The sequence below is a fragment of the Oncorhynchus nerka genome, linkage group LG27 (assembly GCF_034236695.1).
Source record: "Oncorhynchus nerka isolate Pitt River linkage group LG27, Oner_Uvic_2.0, whole genome shotgun sequence".
Lineage (NCBI taxonomy): Eukaryota > Metazoa > Chordata > Actinopteri > Salmoniformes > Salmonidae > Oncorhynchus > Oncorhynchus nerka.
In genome coordinates, this window is record NC_088422.1 from 2,977,548 (window position 1) to 2,996,398 (window position 18,851).

General features: G+C 43.3%; 1 protein-coding gene across 2 annotated transcripts in view; it reads left to right on the forward strand.

Annotated features, from left to right (window-relative positions):
* The window catches only part of mtmr12 (myotubularin related protein 12), a 28,078-nt gene extending 25,242 nt beyond the window's left edge, over nucleotides 1–2,836 (forward strand). For both annotated transcript variants that reach the window (XM_065011328.1, XM_065011329.1), the window contains 2 exons: nucleotides 357–1,438; nucleotides 1,917–2,836. In XM_065011328.1, coding sequence (XP_064867400.1) covers nucleotides 357–711 — 355 coding nt within the window. In that variant the 3' untranslated portion in view covers nucleotides 712–1,438; nucleotides 1,917–2,836. The remainder of the gene's footprint in view (nucleotides 1–356; nucleotides 1,439–1,916) is intronic.
* The last annotated feature ends 16,015 nt before the right edge of the window (nucleotides 2,837–18,851 follow it).

Sequence of the window (18,851 nt, forward strand, 5' to 3'; positions counted from 1 at the left end):
CTATGAACGCACCCGAGACCCATATCAACCCCCTCTCCAAAAACCAACTCGCGTCTACGTTTGAATTCAGTCATGGCCGCAATAATTTCTTAACGAATGAAATAGAAGACGAAATCAGGAAGTGCATCCACCGTTTAACCTTTATTCCACCAAGAAAAGACCCTTGAACTTAGAAACCTATTTTGTGATATACTTGTTATATCTACAAATGAATTGTTTTATATAATAATATACCATATTTGATTGTAGTTGATAGGTTTCTAGAATGAAAAATTCCCTGACCAAGATGGCTACGATTTGAGTCACATTACTGGGATGTCCAATCACTATTCTAGTGTTCTGTCTTTCTATGAAAGGTACCTGCGCTGGATCCACGACGTCCAGATCCTAGGAGGGGGTCCAGTGGCCATGCTGAGTAAAGTCTCTGAGATACTGGGGGAGGTTCAGGAGCTGCAGAGACAGCTCGATCGCCACGGCTGCACTTTAACCTCCAACCACAAGGGGGCGAGGCCAAGGGCCAAGACAGCGGCGGCGGTGATCACAACCAGGTCTTCGGTGAGGCTGTCGTCGTCGTTCCCCTTCGTGACGTCGAGGAACTGGTCGTTCAAACCGGCCATACCGACCAGCCTGCTTCAGAGTCTCATGGTGACCGGGATGGCAGGAAACCTGGCCGATAGAGAGGATGATGGTGGCCCGGAGTCTCTGGTCTAGGATACACACAGTCCCCCTGTCTATCACAAACCCAATGGGGAGGTTTGGTTGGAGGCCTGTTACTGTACAGGTACACCGGGACCTAAAGTGTTGGACCCTGTCGTGGTGCTCACTGCTCAAAGCCATCGGTGACAGGACCATCATGTTCCTGCTTTAGACAGAGAAGGCCAAAGCTATATATATCCTAATACCATTTGTGCACTACTGTGGCGAGCAACATTTTTTTTAACCTGTTGCTTTATAAACAAAACTGTGACTATGTCCCGTCTCTTGCTTAAAGGAAATGGCATCTTTAAAGAATTCCTAGCTGTCCATAGTTGACTACTGTCCTGTTAAGAACAATAGAGAATCCGGTCTAAAATACATAACTACTGTAAAGCACTGAATTATTCATTACCATTTTGTTTGCCCTTTTTAATGAAATAAAAGTCTCTCGATGGGAATGCCAGAGGTTGCTTAATGGTTTAAGAAGCCGATTTCAAGCCAAAATCACACGAATCTATGCCATAAGTGTACAGTATGTGTTAACCAATGATGCCAGCTGTATGTTTTATACTGCAAAAAGGAAGCTTATTTTTGTTTTACCTTACAACTTCTATACTGTTTTATTCCTAATCTCTGTGGAATGGAATCCAAAGCCAATATCGTACTGTACTTTTAACTGGCTGTAATGTGATGGTAGTAAGACTCAGGAAATGAGAAGGCGGGAAAAAGAGAGGGAAAGAAGGCGGGAAAGAGAGGGATAGAGAGGGAAAGAAGGCGGGGATAGAGAGGGAAAGAAGGCGGGGAAAGAGAGGGAAAGAAGGCGGGGAAAGAGAGGGAAAGAAGGCGGGGATAGAGAGGGAAAGAAGGCGGGGATAGAGAGGGAAAGAGGGAAAGAAGCGGGGATAGAGAGGGAAAGAAGGGAAGAGAGGGAAAGAAGCGGGGAGGGAAAGAAGGGGGGAAAAGAGGGAAAGAAGGCGGGGGAAAAGAGGGAAAGAAGGCGGGGAAAGAGTAGGGAAAGAAGGCGGGAAAGAGTAGGGAAAGAGTAGGGAAAGAAGGCGGGAAAGAGTAGGGAAAGAAGGGAAAGAAAAAAGGCGGGAAAGAGTAGGGAAAGAGTAGGGAAAAGAGTAGGAAAAGAAGGCGGGAGGGAAAGAAGGCGGAAAGAGAGGGAAAGGAGGCGGGGAAAGAGAGGGAAAGAAGGCGGGGAAAGAGAGGGAAAGAAGGCGGGAAAAGAGAGGGAAAGAAGGCGGGAGGGAAAGAAGGCGGGAAAGGCGAAGCGAGATTTGGAACTCACAACAAAATCTGTCCAAATTTAGCACAATGGGCTCAACTTGTTGCCGGCATTCCCGCCTTTGGTACAGCGACTCCCATTGTAAGGGAGGAGACATGGGCTTTGGTAGAGCGACTCCCATTGTAAGGGAGGAGACATGGGCTTTGGTAGAGCGACTCCCATTGTAAGGGAGGAGACATGGGCATCTCGTCATTATATCCAGATCTCTGGACGGATACACTTTAACACCTGCTACGTTAGGATAGATACACACAGACCACACACAACACAACGATGATGGACCGAGACAGTTCGTGAAAGTATGCCTTATCTACTTTGAAGAACTAGTCAAATGATTTGGTCAGACAGCAGCATACTTAGGCAGGCTAGCTGAATAGGATGACAACAGACAGTACAGTATGGGGAGAACAGAGATAACTGTCTGGCTGACAGCTACTGCCTGGGCAGAGATGAGATGATGACTTTAAGGAATTAAACATTTAAAAGTCATAAAATCAGACCTAAAGAATATGTACATTTTATTTGTCACGTGGAGAATACAACCTTACAGTGAAATGCTTACTTAACCAAAAATGCAGTTAAGAAAATACCCCCCAAAAAAGTAAGAGATAAGAATAACATAATTAAAGAGCAGCAGTAATTAACAATAGTGGGTATTTATACAGGGGGTACCGGTGTTGAGGTAGTATTATACGTACTATGAATTTTTTTATTTCATAGTAATTTACTATAATCATATTGATGTCTACCCAAGGTGGACCCGACTGAGACTATATCATATTTTTAAAGTTTTGGCATTTGAATGTTCACTATTTTTGACTTTGGTATTTTAATTAAAAAGCTCTAAAATCATTGTAATGTCAATATTTAATGTTTTTATTTTTTTATTGAAATCTAAAACACAATTTTTTTTTTAAATAACAATCGAACCGACCTCCAAAAAGCACTTGCTCAGCACTAATGCTAGGCTGGTTCGATGACTGGAATGCTAGGCTGGTTCTATGACTGGAATGCTAGGCTGGTTCGATGACTGGAATGCTAGGCTGGTTCGATGACTGGATTGCTAGGCTGGTTCGATGACTGGAATGCTAGGCTGGTTCGATGACTGGAATGCTAGGCTGGTTCGATGGCTGGTTCGATGACTGGAATGCTAGGCTGGTTCGATGACTGGAATGCTAGGCTGGTTCGATGACTGGAATGCTAGGCTGGTTCGATGGCTGGAATGCTAGGCTGGTTCGATGACTGGAATGCTAGGCTGGTTCGATGACTGGCTGGTTCGATGACTGGAATGCTAGGCTTGTTCGATGACTGGATTGCTAAACTGGTTCGATGACTGGATTGCTAGGCTGGTTCGATGACTAGAATGCTAAACTGGTTCTATGACTGGAATGCTAGGCTGGTTCGATGACTGGAATGCTAGGCTTGTTCGATGACTGGATTGCTAAACTGGTTCGATGACTGGATTGCTAGGCTGGTTCGGCTGGTTAAACTGGTTCTATGACTGGAATGCTAGGCTGGTTCGATGACTGGATTGCTAAACTGGTTCGATGACTGGATTGCTAAACTGGTTCGATGACTGGATTGCTAAACTGGTTCGATGACTGGATTGCTAGGCTGGTCCGATGACTGGATTGCTAAACTGGTTCGATGACTGGATTGCTAAACTGGTTCGATGACTGGATTGCTAGGCTGGTTCGATGACTGGAATGCTAGGCTGGTTCGATGACTGGATTGCTAAACTGGTTCGATGACTGGATTGCTAAACTGGTTCGATGACTGGAATGCTAGGCTGGTTCGATGGCTGGTTCGATGACTGGAATGCTAGGCTGGTTCGATGACTGGATTGCTAGGCTGGTTCGATGACTGGATTGCTAAACTGGTTCGATGACTGGATTGCTAAACTGGTTCGATGACTGGATTGCTAGGCTGGTTCGATGACTGGAATGCTAGGCTGGTTCGATGACTGGAATGCTAGGCTGGTTTGATTATTTCCTCTTCAGGAAACTGTACAGTATGTTTGTTTATTATTTCAATGCAGAGCCCTCTGCAGGTGACAGGAAACTGTACTCAGGAGGAGGAAGCGTAACACTGAGTGTACAAAACCTCAGGAACACTTTCCTAGTATTGAGTTGCACCCCCTTTTGTCCTCAACAGCCTCAATTCGTCAGGGTATGGGACTCTACAAGGTGTTCAAAGCGTTCCACAGGGATGCTGGCCCACGTTGACTCCAATACTTCCTGCAGTTGTGTCAAGTCGGCTGGATGTTCTTTGCCTGATGGGCTATTCTTGAGTCATACGGGAAACTGTTGAGTGTGGGGGAACCCAGCAGCGTTGCAGTTCTTGATGCAAACCGGTGCATCTGGCACCTACTACCATACCCTGTTCAAAGGCACCTACTACCATACCCCGTTCAAAGGCACCTACTACCATACCCTGTTCAAAGGCACCTACTACCATACCCCGTTCAAAGGCACCTACTACCATACCCCGTTCAAAGGCACCTACTACCAGACCCTGTTCAAAGGCACCTACTACCATACCCCGTTCAAAGGCACCTACTACCAGACCCTGTTCAAAGGCACCTACTACCATACCCTGTTCAAAGGCACCTACCACCAAAGGCACCATACCCTGTTCAAAGGCATTTCAATATTTTGGCTTTCCCATTCACCCTCTGAATGACACACATACACAATGTCTCAATTATCTGAAGGCTTAAAAATCCTTCTTTAATCTGTCTCTGATTGTAGTGGATTTAACCTGTCTCCTCCCCTTCATCTACATGTTCTACCTCCTCTCAAAGGCACCTCTACACTGTTCATTGAACCCTGTGGATTTAACCTGTCTCCTCCCCTTCATCTACACTGATTGTAGTGGATTTAACCTGTCTCCTCCCCTTCATCTACAGTACCCTGTTCAAAGGCACCTACTGGCATTGGACTACCATACCCTGTTCAAAGGCACCTACTACCATACCATACTACCACCTACTACCCTGATTTAACCTTCATCCTCTCACCGCACACAATGTCATCTGAAGGCAAAATCCTGATTGAAGTGGATTTAACTACATGTCTCCTCCCCTTCATCTACAAAGATTGGAGTGGATTTAACCTGTCTCCTCCCCTTCATCTACACTGTCTTGTAGTTCATCTACATGTCTCCTCCCCTTCATCTACACTGATTGAAGTGGATTTAACCTGTCTCCTTCATCTACATGTCTTCCCCTTCATCTACACTGATCCCCTTCATCTACACTGATTGAGTGGATTTAACCTGTCTCCTCCCCTTCATCTACATGTCTCCTCCCCTTCATCTACATGTCTCCTCCCCTTCATCTACACTGATTGAAGTGGATTTAACCTGTCTCCTCCCCTTCATCTACATGTCTCCTCCCCTTCATCTACATGTCTCCTCCCCTTCATCTACACTGATTGGTGGATTTAACCTGTCTCCTCCCCTTCATCTACACTGATTGGAGTGGATTTAACCTGTCTCCTCCCCTTCATCTACACTGATTGGAGTGGATTTAACCTGTCTCCTCCCCTTCATCTACATTTTCATCTACTGTCTCCTCCCCTTCATCTACACTGATTGGAGTGGATTTAACCTGTCTCCTCCCCTTCATCTACACTGATTGGAGTGGATTTAACCTGTCTCCTCCCCTTCATCTACACTGATTGGAGTGGATTTAACCTGTCTCCTCCCCTTCATCTACACTGACTGAAGTGGATTTAACCTGTCTCCTCCCCATCTCATGATTGGAGTGGATTTAACTCCTCCCCTTCATCTACACTGACTGAAGTGGATTTAACCTGTCTCCTCCCCTTCATCTACACTGACTGAAGTGGATTTAACCTGTCTCCTCCTCTTCATCTACATGTCTCCTCCCCTTCATCTACACTGATTGGAGTGGATTTAACCTGTCTCCTCCCCTTCATCTACATGTCTCCTCCCCTTCATCTACACTGATTGAAGTGGATTTAACCTGTCTCCTCCCCTTCATCTACACTGACTGAAGTGGATTTAACCTGTCTCCTCCCCTTCATCTACATGTCTCCTCCCCTTCATCTACACTGATTGAAGTGGATTTAACCTGTCTCCTCCCCTTCATCTACACTGATTGGTGGATTTAACCTGTCTCCTCCCCTTCATCTACACTGATTGGTGGATTTAACCTGTCTCCTCCCCTTCATCTACACTGATTTGTGGATTTAACCTGTCTCCTCCCCTTCATCTACACTGATTGGTGGATTTAACCTGTCTCCTCCCCTTCATCTACACTGATTGGTGGATTTAACCTGTCTCCTCCCCTTCATATACATGTCTCCTCCCCTTCATCTACACTGATTGAAGTGGATTTAACCTGTCTCCTCAATAAGGGATCATAGCCTTCACCTGGATTCACTTGGTCAGTTTGTCACGGAAAGAGCCGGTGTTCTTAATGTTTTGTCCACACAATAGATAAGCTTGCCTGGTCCCAGATCTATTTGTGTTGTTGTCACCTTTTTTGAGTTGGTAAGACTGCATAGCTCTGGGAACCAGGCTATAAATGACCTGATGACTGTAATGGTTCGGAGAAAACAAACTAGTCTAGTGGCACAACTGAGATGAGTGTCAGTTTATGGCAAACTTTGTTCCCTTATGTTTAGAACCAGTGCATTCGGAAAGTATTCAGACTCCTTCCCTTTATCCACATTTTGTTACATTATATACATATACCCTGCTCAAAAAAATAAAGGGAACACTAAAATAACACATCCTAGATCTGAATGAAGGAAATATTCTTATTAAATACTTTTGTCTTTACATAGTTGAATGTGCTGACAACAAAATCACACAAAAATGATCAATGGAAATCAAATTGATCAACCCATGGAGGTCTGGATTTGGAGTCACACTCAAAATTAAAGTGGAAAACCACACTACAGGCTGATCCAACTTTGATGTAATGTCCTTAAAACAAGTCAAAATGAGGCTCAGTAGTGTGTGTGGCCTCCACGTGCCTCCACGTGCCTCCACGTGCCTGTATGACCTCCCTACAACGCCTGGGCATGCTCCTGATGAGGTGGCGGATCTCCTCCCAGACCTGGACTAAAGCATCCGCCAACTCCTGGACAGTCTGTGGTGCAACGTGGCGTTGGTGGATGGAGCGAGACATGATGTCCCAGATGTGCTCAATTGGATTCAGGTCTGGGGCACGGGCGGGCCAGTCCATAGCATACAATTTTTTTTTAAATAAAATGTTATAATGCTACCAAAGTTGTCTTTGAACTCACAAACTTGAGCCCAATATAACCATGACCAATTATCAATGTTTTTTCAGGCTCACATGTAAGATGCTCATCTGTCACTTCGCAATAGAAACCTTCTCCATTTGAAAAATAGGCTCTACTTTTCTATATCATTCTTATTGATTATGAATTGTGAAATATCATGTGAAATGTTAGCTCACAGAATAAAGGGTTTGTTAAGGGAGCCAGTAGCTAAAACCCGAAGCTAAGGTGAGGAAATAATTTCCAATTCATCATGGTATATTAATGGCCATCAAGTCTCAGCCGTCTAACCCATCAGCCATCAAGTCTCCTCAGCCGTCTAACCCCTCAGCCATCTAACCCCTCAGCCGTCTAACCCCTCAGCCATCAAGTCTCCTCAGCCATCAAGTCTCCTCAGCCATCAAGTCTCCTCAGCCGTCTAACCCCTCAGCCGCTCAGCCATCAAGTCTCCTCAGCCACCTCCTCAGCCGTCTAACCCCTCAGCCGTCTAACCCCTCAGCCATCAAACCCCTCAGCCGTCTAACCCCTCAGCCATCAAGTCTCCTCAGCCATCAAGTCTCCTCAGCCGTCTAACCCCTCAGCCATCAAGTCTCCTCAGCCATCTAACCCCTCAGCCATCATGTCTCCTCAGCCATCAAGTCTCCTCAGCCGTCTAACCCCTCAGCCATCAAGTCCCCTCAGCCATCAAGTCCCCTCAGCCATCTAACCCCTCAGCCGTCTAACCCCTCAGCCGTCTAACCCCTCAGCCATCAAGTCCCCTCAGCCATCTAACCCCTCAGCCGTCTAACCCCTCAGCCATCAAGTCCCCTCAGCCATCTAACCCCTCAGCCGTCTAACCCCTCAGCCGTCTAACCCCTCAGCCATCAACCCCTCAGTCTCCTCAGCCGTCTAACCCCTCAGCCGTCTCAACTCCTCAGCAGTCTAACCCCTCAGCCGTCTAACCCCTCTCAGCCCCTCAGCCATCAACCCCTCAGCCGTCTAACCCATCAAGTCCCCTCAGCCGTCTAACCCCTCAGCCATCAGCCCCTCAGCCATCTAACCCCTCAGCCGTCTAACCCCTCAGCCGTCTAACCCCTCAGCCATCAAGTCTCCTCAGCCGTCTAACCCCCTCAGCCGTCTAAACCCTCAGCCGTCTAACCCCTCAGCCGTCTAACCCCTCAGCCGTCTAACCCCTCAGCCATCTAACCCCTCAGCCGTCTAACCCCTCAGCCATCAAGTCCCCTCAGCCGTCTAACCCATCAAGTCCCCTCAGCCGTCTAACCCCTCAGCCATCAAGTCTCCTCAGACGTCTAACCCCTCAGCCGTCTAACCCCTCAGCCGTCTAACCCCTCAGCCGTCTAACCCCTCAGCCATCTAACCCCTCAGCCGTCCCCTCAGCCGTCTAACCCCTCACCCATCAAGTCCCCTCAGCCGTCTAACCCCTCACCCATCAAGTCCCCCCTCAGCCCTCAGCCGTCTAACCCCTCACCCATCAAGTCCCCTCAGCCGTCTAACCCCTCAAGAAACCCCCCCATCCCATCTACTTCTTATCCCCAATTTAAACCTATATTGAGACCTAAGAGACCTATATTGAGACCTATATTGAGACCTATATTGAGACGTATATCTAGACCTAATTGAGACTTATATCGAGACCTATATCGAGACCTAATTGAGACCTATATTGAGACCTTCCCCTTTTTCCTCCAAACATAACGATGGTCATTATGGCCAAACAGTTCTATTTTTGTTTCATCAGAACAGAGGACATTTCTCCAAAAAGTACGTTCTTTGTCCCCATGTGCAGTTGCAAACAGTAGTCTGGCTTTTTTATGGCGGTTTTGGAGCAGTGGCTTCTTTCTTGCTGAGTGGCCTTTCAGGTTATGTCTGGTTAGGTTAGGACTGGTTTTACTGTGAATATAGACACTTTTGTACCTGTTTCCTCCAGCATCTTCACAAGGACCTTTGCTGTTGTTCTGGGATTGATTTGCACTTTTCGGACCAAAGTACGTTCATCTCTAGAACGGGTCTCCTTCCTGAGCGGTATGACAGCTGTGTGGTTCTATGGTGTTTATACTTGCGTACTATTGTTTGTACAATGAGCGTGGTACCTTCAGGCGTGTGGAAATTGCTCCCAAGGATGAACCAGACTTGTGGAGGTCTCCAATTTTGTTTCTGAGGTCTTGGCTAATTTCTTTTGATTTTCCCATGATGTCAAGCAGAGGCACTGAGTTTGAAGGTAGGCCTTGAAACATATCCACAGGTACACCTCCAATTGACTCAAATGTTGTCAATTAGCCTATCAGAAGCTTCTAAAGCCATGACATCATTTTCTGGAATTTTCCAAGCTGTTTAAAGGCACAGTCAACTTCTGACCCACTGGAATTGTGATACAGTGAAATAATCTGTCTGTAAACAATTGTTGGAGAAATTATTTGTGTCATGCTCAAAGTAGATGTCCTAACCGACTTGCCAAAACTAGGGGTGATCAGTCCTTTATTCCAAATATTGGGGAAGATGCCAGAGCTAAGGATGATGTTAGAGTTTTCGTATCGCCAATTGGAATTTGTTGCCTGTATATTTGCTCATTTCACTGAGAATACCATCAACACCCCATGCCTTTTTGGGTTGGAGGGTTTTTATTTTTCCCTGTAGTTCATTGAATGTAATTGGAGAATCCAGTGGGTTCTGGAATCCAGTGGGTTCTGGAATCCAGTGGGTTCTGGTCGTCTTTAATAGTTGATTCTAAGATTTCTATTTGATCATGTATATGTGTTTGCTGTTTGTTCTTTGTTATGGAGCCAAAAAGATTGGAGAAGTGGTTTACCCAGACATCTCCATTTTGGATAGATAATTCTTTGTGTTGTTGTTTGTTTAGTGTTTTCCAATTTTCCCAGAAGTGGTTAGAGTCTATGGATTATTCAATTACATTGAGCTGATTTCTGACATGCTGTTCCTTCTTTTTCCATAGTGTATTTCTGTATTGTTTTAGTGATTCACCATAGTGAAGGCGTAGACTCAGGTTTTCTGGGTCTCTTTGTTGTTGGTTGGACAGGTTTCTACATTTCTTCACAGTTACAGTGAAACGTTTTGTCCAGGAAGTTGTCTAAAAGGGATTGAATTTGTTGTTGCCGAATTGTTTTTTGGTAAGTTTTCCACACTACATTCCTTCCATCTATAGCATTTCTTAATATCACTGTTCCTTTGGCTTTGATGCTTTCATGATTGAGTATTGCTCTGTTCAAGTAGACTGTGATTTTGCTGTGGTCTGATAGGGGTGTCAGTGGGCTGACTGAACGCTCTTAGAGACTCCGGGTAGAGGTCAGTGATAAAGTAATCTACAGTACTACTGCCAAGAGATGAGCTATAGGTGTACCTACCAGAGTCTCTCTCCTTTTTGAGTTTTGATTCTGTTCGTTAACTTATAGGGTACTATGGATGTCTAATTGTTGCCAGAAAAAAAAGCAACGCTTGGAGAAAAAAAATGGGTATGTGGGTGAAGGTCAAGCTTTAGGCGAATAAACTCTAAAGGAAAATAAATTGCTATAGTTTACACTTTTTTTGTTTGTAGTTATTTCATGAAATGTTGTTTTTAGAAAAGTGTTTTTAGTGTTTTTTAGTGTTTAAAGGTACCATGGAATAGCGTTACACACAAGTGTGTTAAAGTCCATTTAAATCAGGTTGATTTAGCAATTCTTTAGTAAGTAATACTTAAAAGCCAAGTCTAGTTGTCTTATTTGCACGATTTAAATCAAATATGAGGTGGGAATGGTGTTGCACATGTCACCATTAACATCCGCACTGAGGAGATTTGGCGTAAAGTCATCTGCTTCACTCACCGACACGACACATTCATTTTCTCTGTTCGTTCTTTGTTGTTTCTTTGCCATACATTCCATGATGTACAATTGCACTAAATATGATTTGAATAATACAAAATCTTAAATCTCGGCAGTTTTTTTATGTATTTTACATCAGACGATCTGGTAATAAATAAGGTTGCTAGCTAATTACTCCAATGAGCTTAAGCTAACCAGCTAGCTGGCTAGCATTTACTGCTAGTGAAGTTGCTAGCTATGACTCCAATGAGCTTAAGCTAACCAGCTAGCTATTTACTCCTAGCTATTACTCCAATGAGCTTAAGCTGGCTAGCATTTACTGCTGAAGTTGCCTATTACTCCAATGAGCTTAAGCTGCTGGCTAGCATTTACTGCTAGTGAAGTTGCCAGCTATGACTAATGAGCTTAAGCTAACCAGCTCTGGCTAGCATTTACTGCTAGTGAAGTTGCCAGCTATGACTCCAATGAGCTTAAGCTAACCAGCTAGCTGGCTAGCATTTACTGCTAGTGAAGTTGCTAGCTATTACTCCAATGAGCTTAAGCTAACCAGCTAGCTGGCTAGCATTTACTGCTAGTGAAGTTGCTAGCTTTACTGACTGAATGCTAACCAGCTAGCTGGCTAGCATTTACTGAGTGAAGTTTAGCTATGACTAACTTAAGCAACCAGCTAGCTGGCTAGCATTTACTGCTAGTGAAGTTGCTAGCTATTACTCCAATGAGCTTAAGCTAACCAGCTAGCTGGCTAGCATTTACTGCTAGTGAAGTTGCTAGCTATTACTCCAATGAGCTTAAGCTAACCAGCTAGCTGGCTAGCATTTACTGCTAGTGAAGTTGCTAGCTATTACTCCAATGAGCTATTACATTTACTGCTAGTGAAGTTGCTAGCTATTACTCCAATGAGCTTAAGCTAACCAGCTAGCTGGCTAGCATTTACTGCTAGTGAAGTTGCTAGCTAGCATAAACTAGCGCTAACTGGGCTAGTCATTGTCTAAATGACAGGTAGAAACACATTCATAACCCCCCAGGGGCCAGTTACCCCACAGGAGTCAGTTACCCCCCCCCCCCCAGGGGCCAGTTACCCCCAACACACTCATCCAATATATTACTACTCTAGAGAGAAAAAATATGAGTATTATTTTATTAAACAACTGGATTATTTATCTTAAGGCTTTCCTAGAGTGTCAAAACGACAACAAAACCAAAGTATTGATTTGTTGAGTATAAACTTTTAAAAGGATGTGTCATTCCACTACATTTTATGGGATGAAAATGCAAGCTTGTATTGTACTGCTTTCACAAATAGTATGTACTGTACTTTAGCCTATAAAAACAAATAGGGTAATGTTATATGAGCCCCTTATAAACAGGCCCATTTTTGACCACATTCTTGCCTGCATACACCTTTTAAAATCTCCTGTGTGTATAACAGCATGCCGTGGATGATTGGTAGTGGTGATATGCAGATGCAGGGTATTCCGTCACTGTAAATAAGAATTTGTTCTTAACTGACTTGCCTAGTTAAATAAAGGTTTAAAAAAAAGTTGTATATATATATATATATAACATGTGGGTGGGGTCTATTTTTATAAATCTATTGAAGATAAACCATCAAAAATAAATCCATTATTAATTTGTTTAGGAAAGTCCTAAGAAACACAAGACTAATAAAATGTATTTTCAAAACAATACAATGCCATATTTTGAATTTAATTAGGCCTATGTTATGGGTGTGTGCAGATGAATGAAACCAAATTAAATTTATATTTTGTTCATTAAAACAGACCAGACACACCTACTTGAAGTCAACACACATATATTTCGTAGTAAGAATGGAATACAATAGAATAACAAACAAATATTGTTCCCACACAACTGGGTGAACAAACAGCTGACCCGCACCCCACTAGTGGTGTCAGGTTGGGTGAAAATGGTGTTAGGTACTGTTGAATCAATGAAGGTAACCTGAAGTGGACTTGTGATAATTTTGTGTGCTTCTTCCGCCCAGAGGGAGGGGGCGCTCTGCGCCTGGAGAAAATACCCGATACTTGCTTTGCTCTCAGGAACAGGGCGTCACTGAAAGGAAGTGATTATTTGGAGTGGAGGTGGATCAACTGAAATGGAAGATTCCCAGTGTCTGTGAAGCTCGTAGTTTGGTATGACGCAGACGAGCAATGTAAAACAGAAGAGTCACTGTCTGTCCTTTTGAGTTTTGATTCTGAGTCTTTACCTGACAAAGTCATGTTAAGATATATCACTTATCCCGTAAGAGCTTTTGTTCCGAACCCACTACAGTGTTTCAGGTGCCAAGTTTATGGTCATGTTGCAGAAGTGTTTAGGAGGGATATTACAAGTACTTGACTTGGGCAGGAGCTCACCGGAGCTGAGTTTATTTTATTTATTTATTTTATTTCACCTTTATTTAACCAGGTAGGCTAGTTGAGAAAAAGTTCTCGTTTGCAACTGCGATCTGGCCAAGATAAAGCGTAGCAATTCGACACATACAACAACACAGAGTTACACATGGAATAAACAAAACATACAGTCAATAATACAGTAGAACAAAAGAAAACAAAAAGTATATATACAGTGAGTGCAAATGAAGTTAAATCAAGTTAAGGAAATAAATAGGCCATGGTGGTGAAGTAATTACAATATAGCAATTATACACTGGAATGGTAGATCGGCAGAAGATGAATGTGCAGGTAGAGATACTGAGTACCGGCACCTCAAATGTTCTACTGCTTGAGTTCCTGCACCTCTTATAGAATATTAGCGCAAATGTATTGTGGAAATATAAACAGTACCCTCACCCAATATAAGTACTGGCAAATATTTTAGTCCAAGTCGAGCAGAAGATGTGAGAAGTGTGCTCGAGGGCAGCTGCAGAGAAGTACGAGATTTTACTGCAGAAGAGTTACAAGACATTTTGAATGGCAGTGTGCCCTCCTCCCAGGCTGCTGGCCTGGAGTAGAATCTGATAGGGCCAAAGTAGTGGAATAGTGGTGAGCTTTTAATGGAAGTAGGGTTAGTTGGTAGGGCAATAGAGAATTCATAATAGAGAACAGTAGGCTGATACATAGCCAATGCAGTAGGTGGCGGCATGCACCTATAAAAACAATTTGCAGACCGCCATAATACCAAAGAAGAAGAGGCAGAAGAATCCGAAATGAGGACCAAACACTTAAAAGACACACCCTCTCCCCTCAGCCCTCAAATTAAGTGGACACTTCTCATGACGTCTGACGAGGTGACACTTGCAGGGCAAGGGGCGAGGGATAAGCAGGATGTTGTATCTATACCTTATGTCATGCCTTATTGGAATGGATTTATTGATAATATCTGTTGGAAAAAAGTTTGGATGTTGCCACAAACATACCTACTTGTTAACAAAATTAAGGAAGTTTCCTTTAAAATTATTCATAAATATTATTCTGCCAACCACCATATGAAGAAGTTTAAGGAAAACATCAACTCAAATTGCTCCTTTTGTAATGACCACCCAGAAACAGTTGTGCATCTTTTTTGGCATTGTATGCATGTAAGAAAACTGTGGCAAGACATCAGTAGGTTTATAATTGAACACATTTATGAAGATTTTACACTATTGTGGAGAGATGTACAGTTTGGATTCTTTACATACAATAGAAATAAGCTGAAACATTTTTATGTAATTAATTTCATTATTCTTTTGGCCAAATTTCATAATCACAAATGTAAATTTACAAACAGAAAACCACATTTTCGTAACCTACAAAAAGAAATGGAACTGTATTTTAAGACAGTTAAATGCTCTACTAACAAAAAAAGCTGTTAGAATTGTAAGTATATGCATGTCCCTTAAGGTCCTTGTGTAATTGTAATGTGATATTGTACCCCCTAGCCCCGCCCCTAGCCCCGCCCCCAGCCCCGCCCCTAGCTCGATTGTCCATTGTTTGTAATCTATGTATGCTTGTGTTCCCTCATGTGCTTTATGTATTGATTTGTTGTTAATAAAAAATAAATAAAAAAGGGGCGAGGGATAACAGGACTGACCAAGATGGCGGCTTGAACAGACGCTTTTTTTACCGAGCTCCGTACCAAACTTCAGAAAGATTGTGATTTTTTGTATTTATTTGTTCAAGATATAAGACCTTTCCTGTGACTGGAATAATAATTGGATCATTTATTTCAGCATGGCCATGCAAAGTCGTGACAAAAAAGAAAGGAAGAAGTTAACCGTTCTATTGCTAATCAACAAGAAAGAAACGCGCTTATAGACAACTGCCATAACTACGCTTGGCCTGTGGATAATATCATGCTTTTGAATGCTGTTGAAGACGACGAATACCCCTCTTTACCGGTTACTCCGTGCAAACCTCCACCCTCCAAAAACCCCAACATGAACTCTGACATCGTGGCTACCCTCTCCTTACTCATCAACTCCAGGTTTGACGCCATTGAGAAAATGGTAGGCGCGAACACCATGGTTATCGAAGGCTTGAAACAGACTGTGGAGTTTGCATGTGGTGAAATTCCTCCCTAAAATCTCACCAGAAGGAACAGGTTGACGGTTTCAGCCATGCTATTCTCCTTTTCCTTATGTTGTTTACCTAACAAGCATCAGGTGACTATTTTACAGGAATACTCAGGTATTTCAATTTATTAGTTTGTTCTTGTATGACCAGAAGACCTATTTTGTTTACAAACTTACGAAGAAGCCTGAAAGCTGTATTTATGTTTTATGTATACAGTAACTAAGATACTGTTTTAAAGGGCATACAGGTCTGCTCTGACTTTACACGGTTATTGTTCTATTTAGTTATAAATACTTATTTCCAAAAAAACGTCTTGTTGTTCAATTATTTTATGATCAGTTTTCATATGTACTTAAAATAGTAGGTACCCTTTTATTTAAATTATTATTTGTTGTTTTATTTCTCAGAATAGTTCCTGATTAAACTACATTTACATTTACATTTAAGTCATTTAGCAGACGCTCTTATCCAGAGCGACTTACAAATTGGGGTTTTTAGTCTCTCTTACTAACAAGAACCCTTGGTTTGGTCTTGAACATAATTTCCAGTTGCGTTGAATTTCAAAGCCAGATAACGTCTAGCTCAAAGGTTATGGAATAAGCTATTTTCACTTTAAATTGACTTGAATGGTGCAGATCTCGGTTCCTTGTCGTTTACGTTCACTGCTCCTACGTCTTTGACTCATCCTACTACAGTTTATACTTTTATATAATCTTTGTTGTTTTTCTTTGTCTATATTATATCTTAATGCTAGGGGGTTACGAAACAATGTGAAGCGCAAGGCCTTATTTTTATTTGCTCAACAATTTCGAACAGATCTTTTTCTTTTTTCAAGTCTCACTCAATTTTGGCTGATGCCAACTTCTGGAGGTCACAGTAGGGCAACGATATTTGGCTTTCCCATGGATTTGAACGCTCCGCTGGTGTCACTACAATGAACAATACCTTTGGTGGTAATATTCTACACTCTGTGACCCCGTTGGTGGTAATATTCTACACTCTGTGACCCCTCTGGTGGTAATATTCTACACTCTGTGACCCCTTTGGTGGTAATATTCTACACTCTGTGACCCCTCTGGTGGTAATATTCTACACTCTGTGACCCCTTTGGTGGTAATATTCTACACTCTGTGACCCCTTTGGTGGTAATATTCTACACTCTGTGACCCCGTTGGTGGTAATATTCTACACTCTGTGACCCCTTTGGTGGTAATATTCTACACTCTGTGACCCCTCTGGTGGTAATATTCTACACTCTGTGACCCCTTTGGTGGTAATATTCTACACTCTGTGACCCCTTTGGTGGTAATATTCTACACTCTGTGACCCCTTTGGTGGTAATATTCTACACTCTGTGACCCCTTTGGTCACTTTATTTATCTTGTGATCAGTTACAATGACATTACGCTCATTACTGTAAACTTCTACGGGTACAACACCAAACATGAGAATGATGAGTTGCTTGAATCTATAGAGAAACATATACTTCATTGGTTATCTAAATTTCCCAATTTGTTATTATTGATAGGAGGGGACTTTAACATTACAATAGATTATTCAACTGATAGATGGCCCCCAGGTAGGCCAACCAATCAGAATTTGGGTTTAATACTTTTTATGGAAGAGTTTGATCTTACGGATGGAGAGAGAGGTTTTCCGGCCAACAGATCATTCACTTGGAGTAACAAAACAGGCGCCAGACAATCCAGAATAGATTTTGGGTTTATATCCAAATGTATTGATGGTGAGTGTGTTACTACAAATATTTGTACTACTTCCCTCACAGACCATAGGGACATTTACATTGATATCAAAATATTCACCCCTGATACTAACCTTGGCAAAGCATCCTACTGGAAGGTAAATAGCTCATTATTAATTAATGATATACACTGCTCAAAAAAATAAAGGGAACACTAAAATAACACATCCTAGATCTGAATGAATGAAATATTCTTATTAAATACTTTTTTCTTTACATAGTTGAATGTGCTGACAACAAAATCACACAAAAATTATCAATGGAAATCAAATGTATCAACCCATGGAGGTCTGGATTTGGAGTCACACTCAAAATCAAAGTGTAAAACCACTACTACAGGCTGATCCAACTTTGATGTAAGGGAACACCCCCCTGAAATGGACAAAAATGAATGGGAAGTCATTGGCACTGGACAAACCATATACGCGGTGTCTAATACCACTCAATTCGGCGTTGTTTCGTTCAAAGTTGATTGCAAATGCCATTTGGCAAATGCCAGGTGTAACACTTTAAAAATCCAACAGGTGTTGAGCGCACTCCACTGTGGTTTTTCATATTGTAATGTCCTTAAAACAAGTCAAAATTAGGCTCAGTAGTGTGTGTGGCCTCCACGTGCCTGTATGACCTCTCTACAACGCCTGGGCATGCTCCTGATGAGGTGGCGGATGGTCTCCTGAGGGATCTCCTCCCAGACCTGGACTAAAACATCCGCCAACTCCTGGACAGTCTGTGGTGCAACGTGGCGTTGGTGGATATAGTGAGACATGATGTCCCAGATGTGCTCAATTGGATTCAGGTCTGGGGAACGGGCGGGCCAATCCATAGCATCAATGCCTTCCTCTTGCAGGAACTGCTGACACACTCCAGCCACATGAGGTCTAGCATTGTCTTGCATTAGGAGGAACCCAGGGCCAACCACACCAGCATATGGTCTCACAAGGGGTCTGAGGATCTCATCTCGGTACCTAATGGCAGTCAGGCTACCTCTGGCGAGCACATGGAGGGCTGTGCGGCCCCCCAAAGAAATGCCGCACCACACCATGACTGACCCATCGATAAACCGGTCATGCTGGAGGATGTTGCAGGCAGCAGAACGTTCTCCATGGCGTCTCCAGACTGTCACGTCTGTCACGTGCTCAGTGTGAACCTGCTTTCATCTGTGAAGAGCACAGGGCGCCAGTGGCGAATTTGCCAATCTTGGTGTTCTCTGGCAAATGCCAAACGTCCTGCACGGTGTTGGGCTATAAGCACAACCCCCACCTGTGGACGTCGGACCCTCATACCACCCTTATGGAGTCTGTTTCTGACCGTTTGAGCAGACACATGCACATTTGTGGCCTGCTGGAGGTCATTTTGCAGGGCTCTGGCAGTGCTCCTCCTGATCCTCCTTGCACAAAGGCGGAGGTAGCGGTCCTGCTGTTGGGTTGTTGCCCTCTTACGGCCTCCTCCACGTCTCCTGATGTACTGGCCTGTCTCCTGTGCTCCTCCTTGCACAAA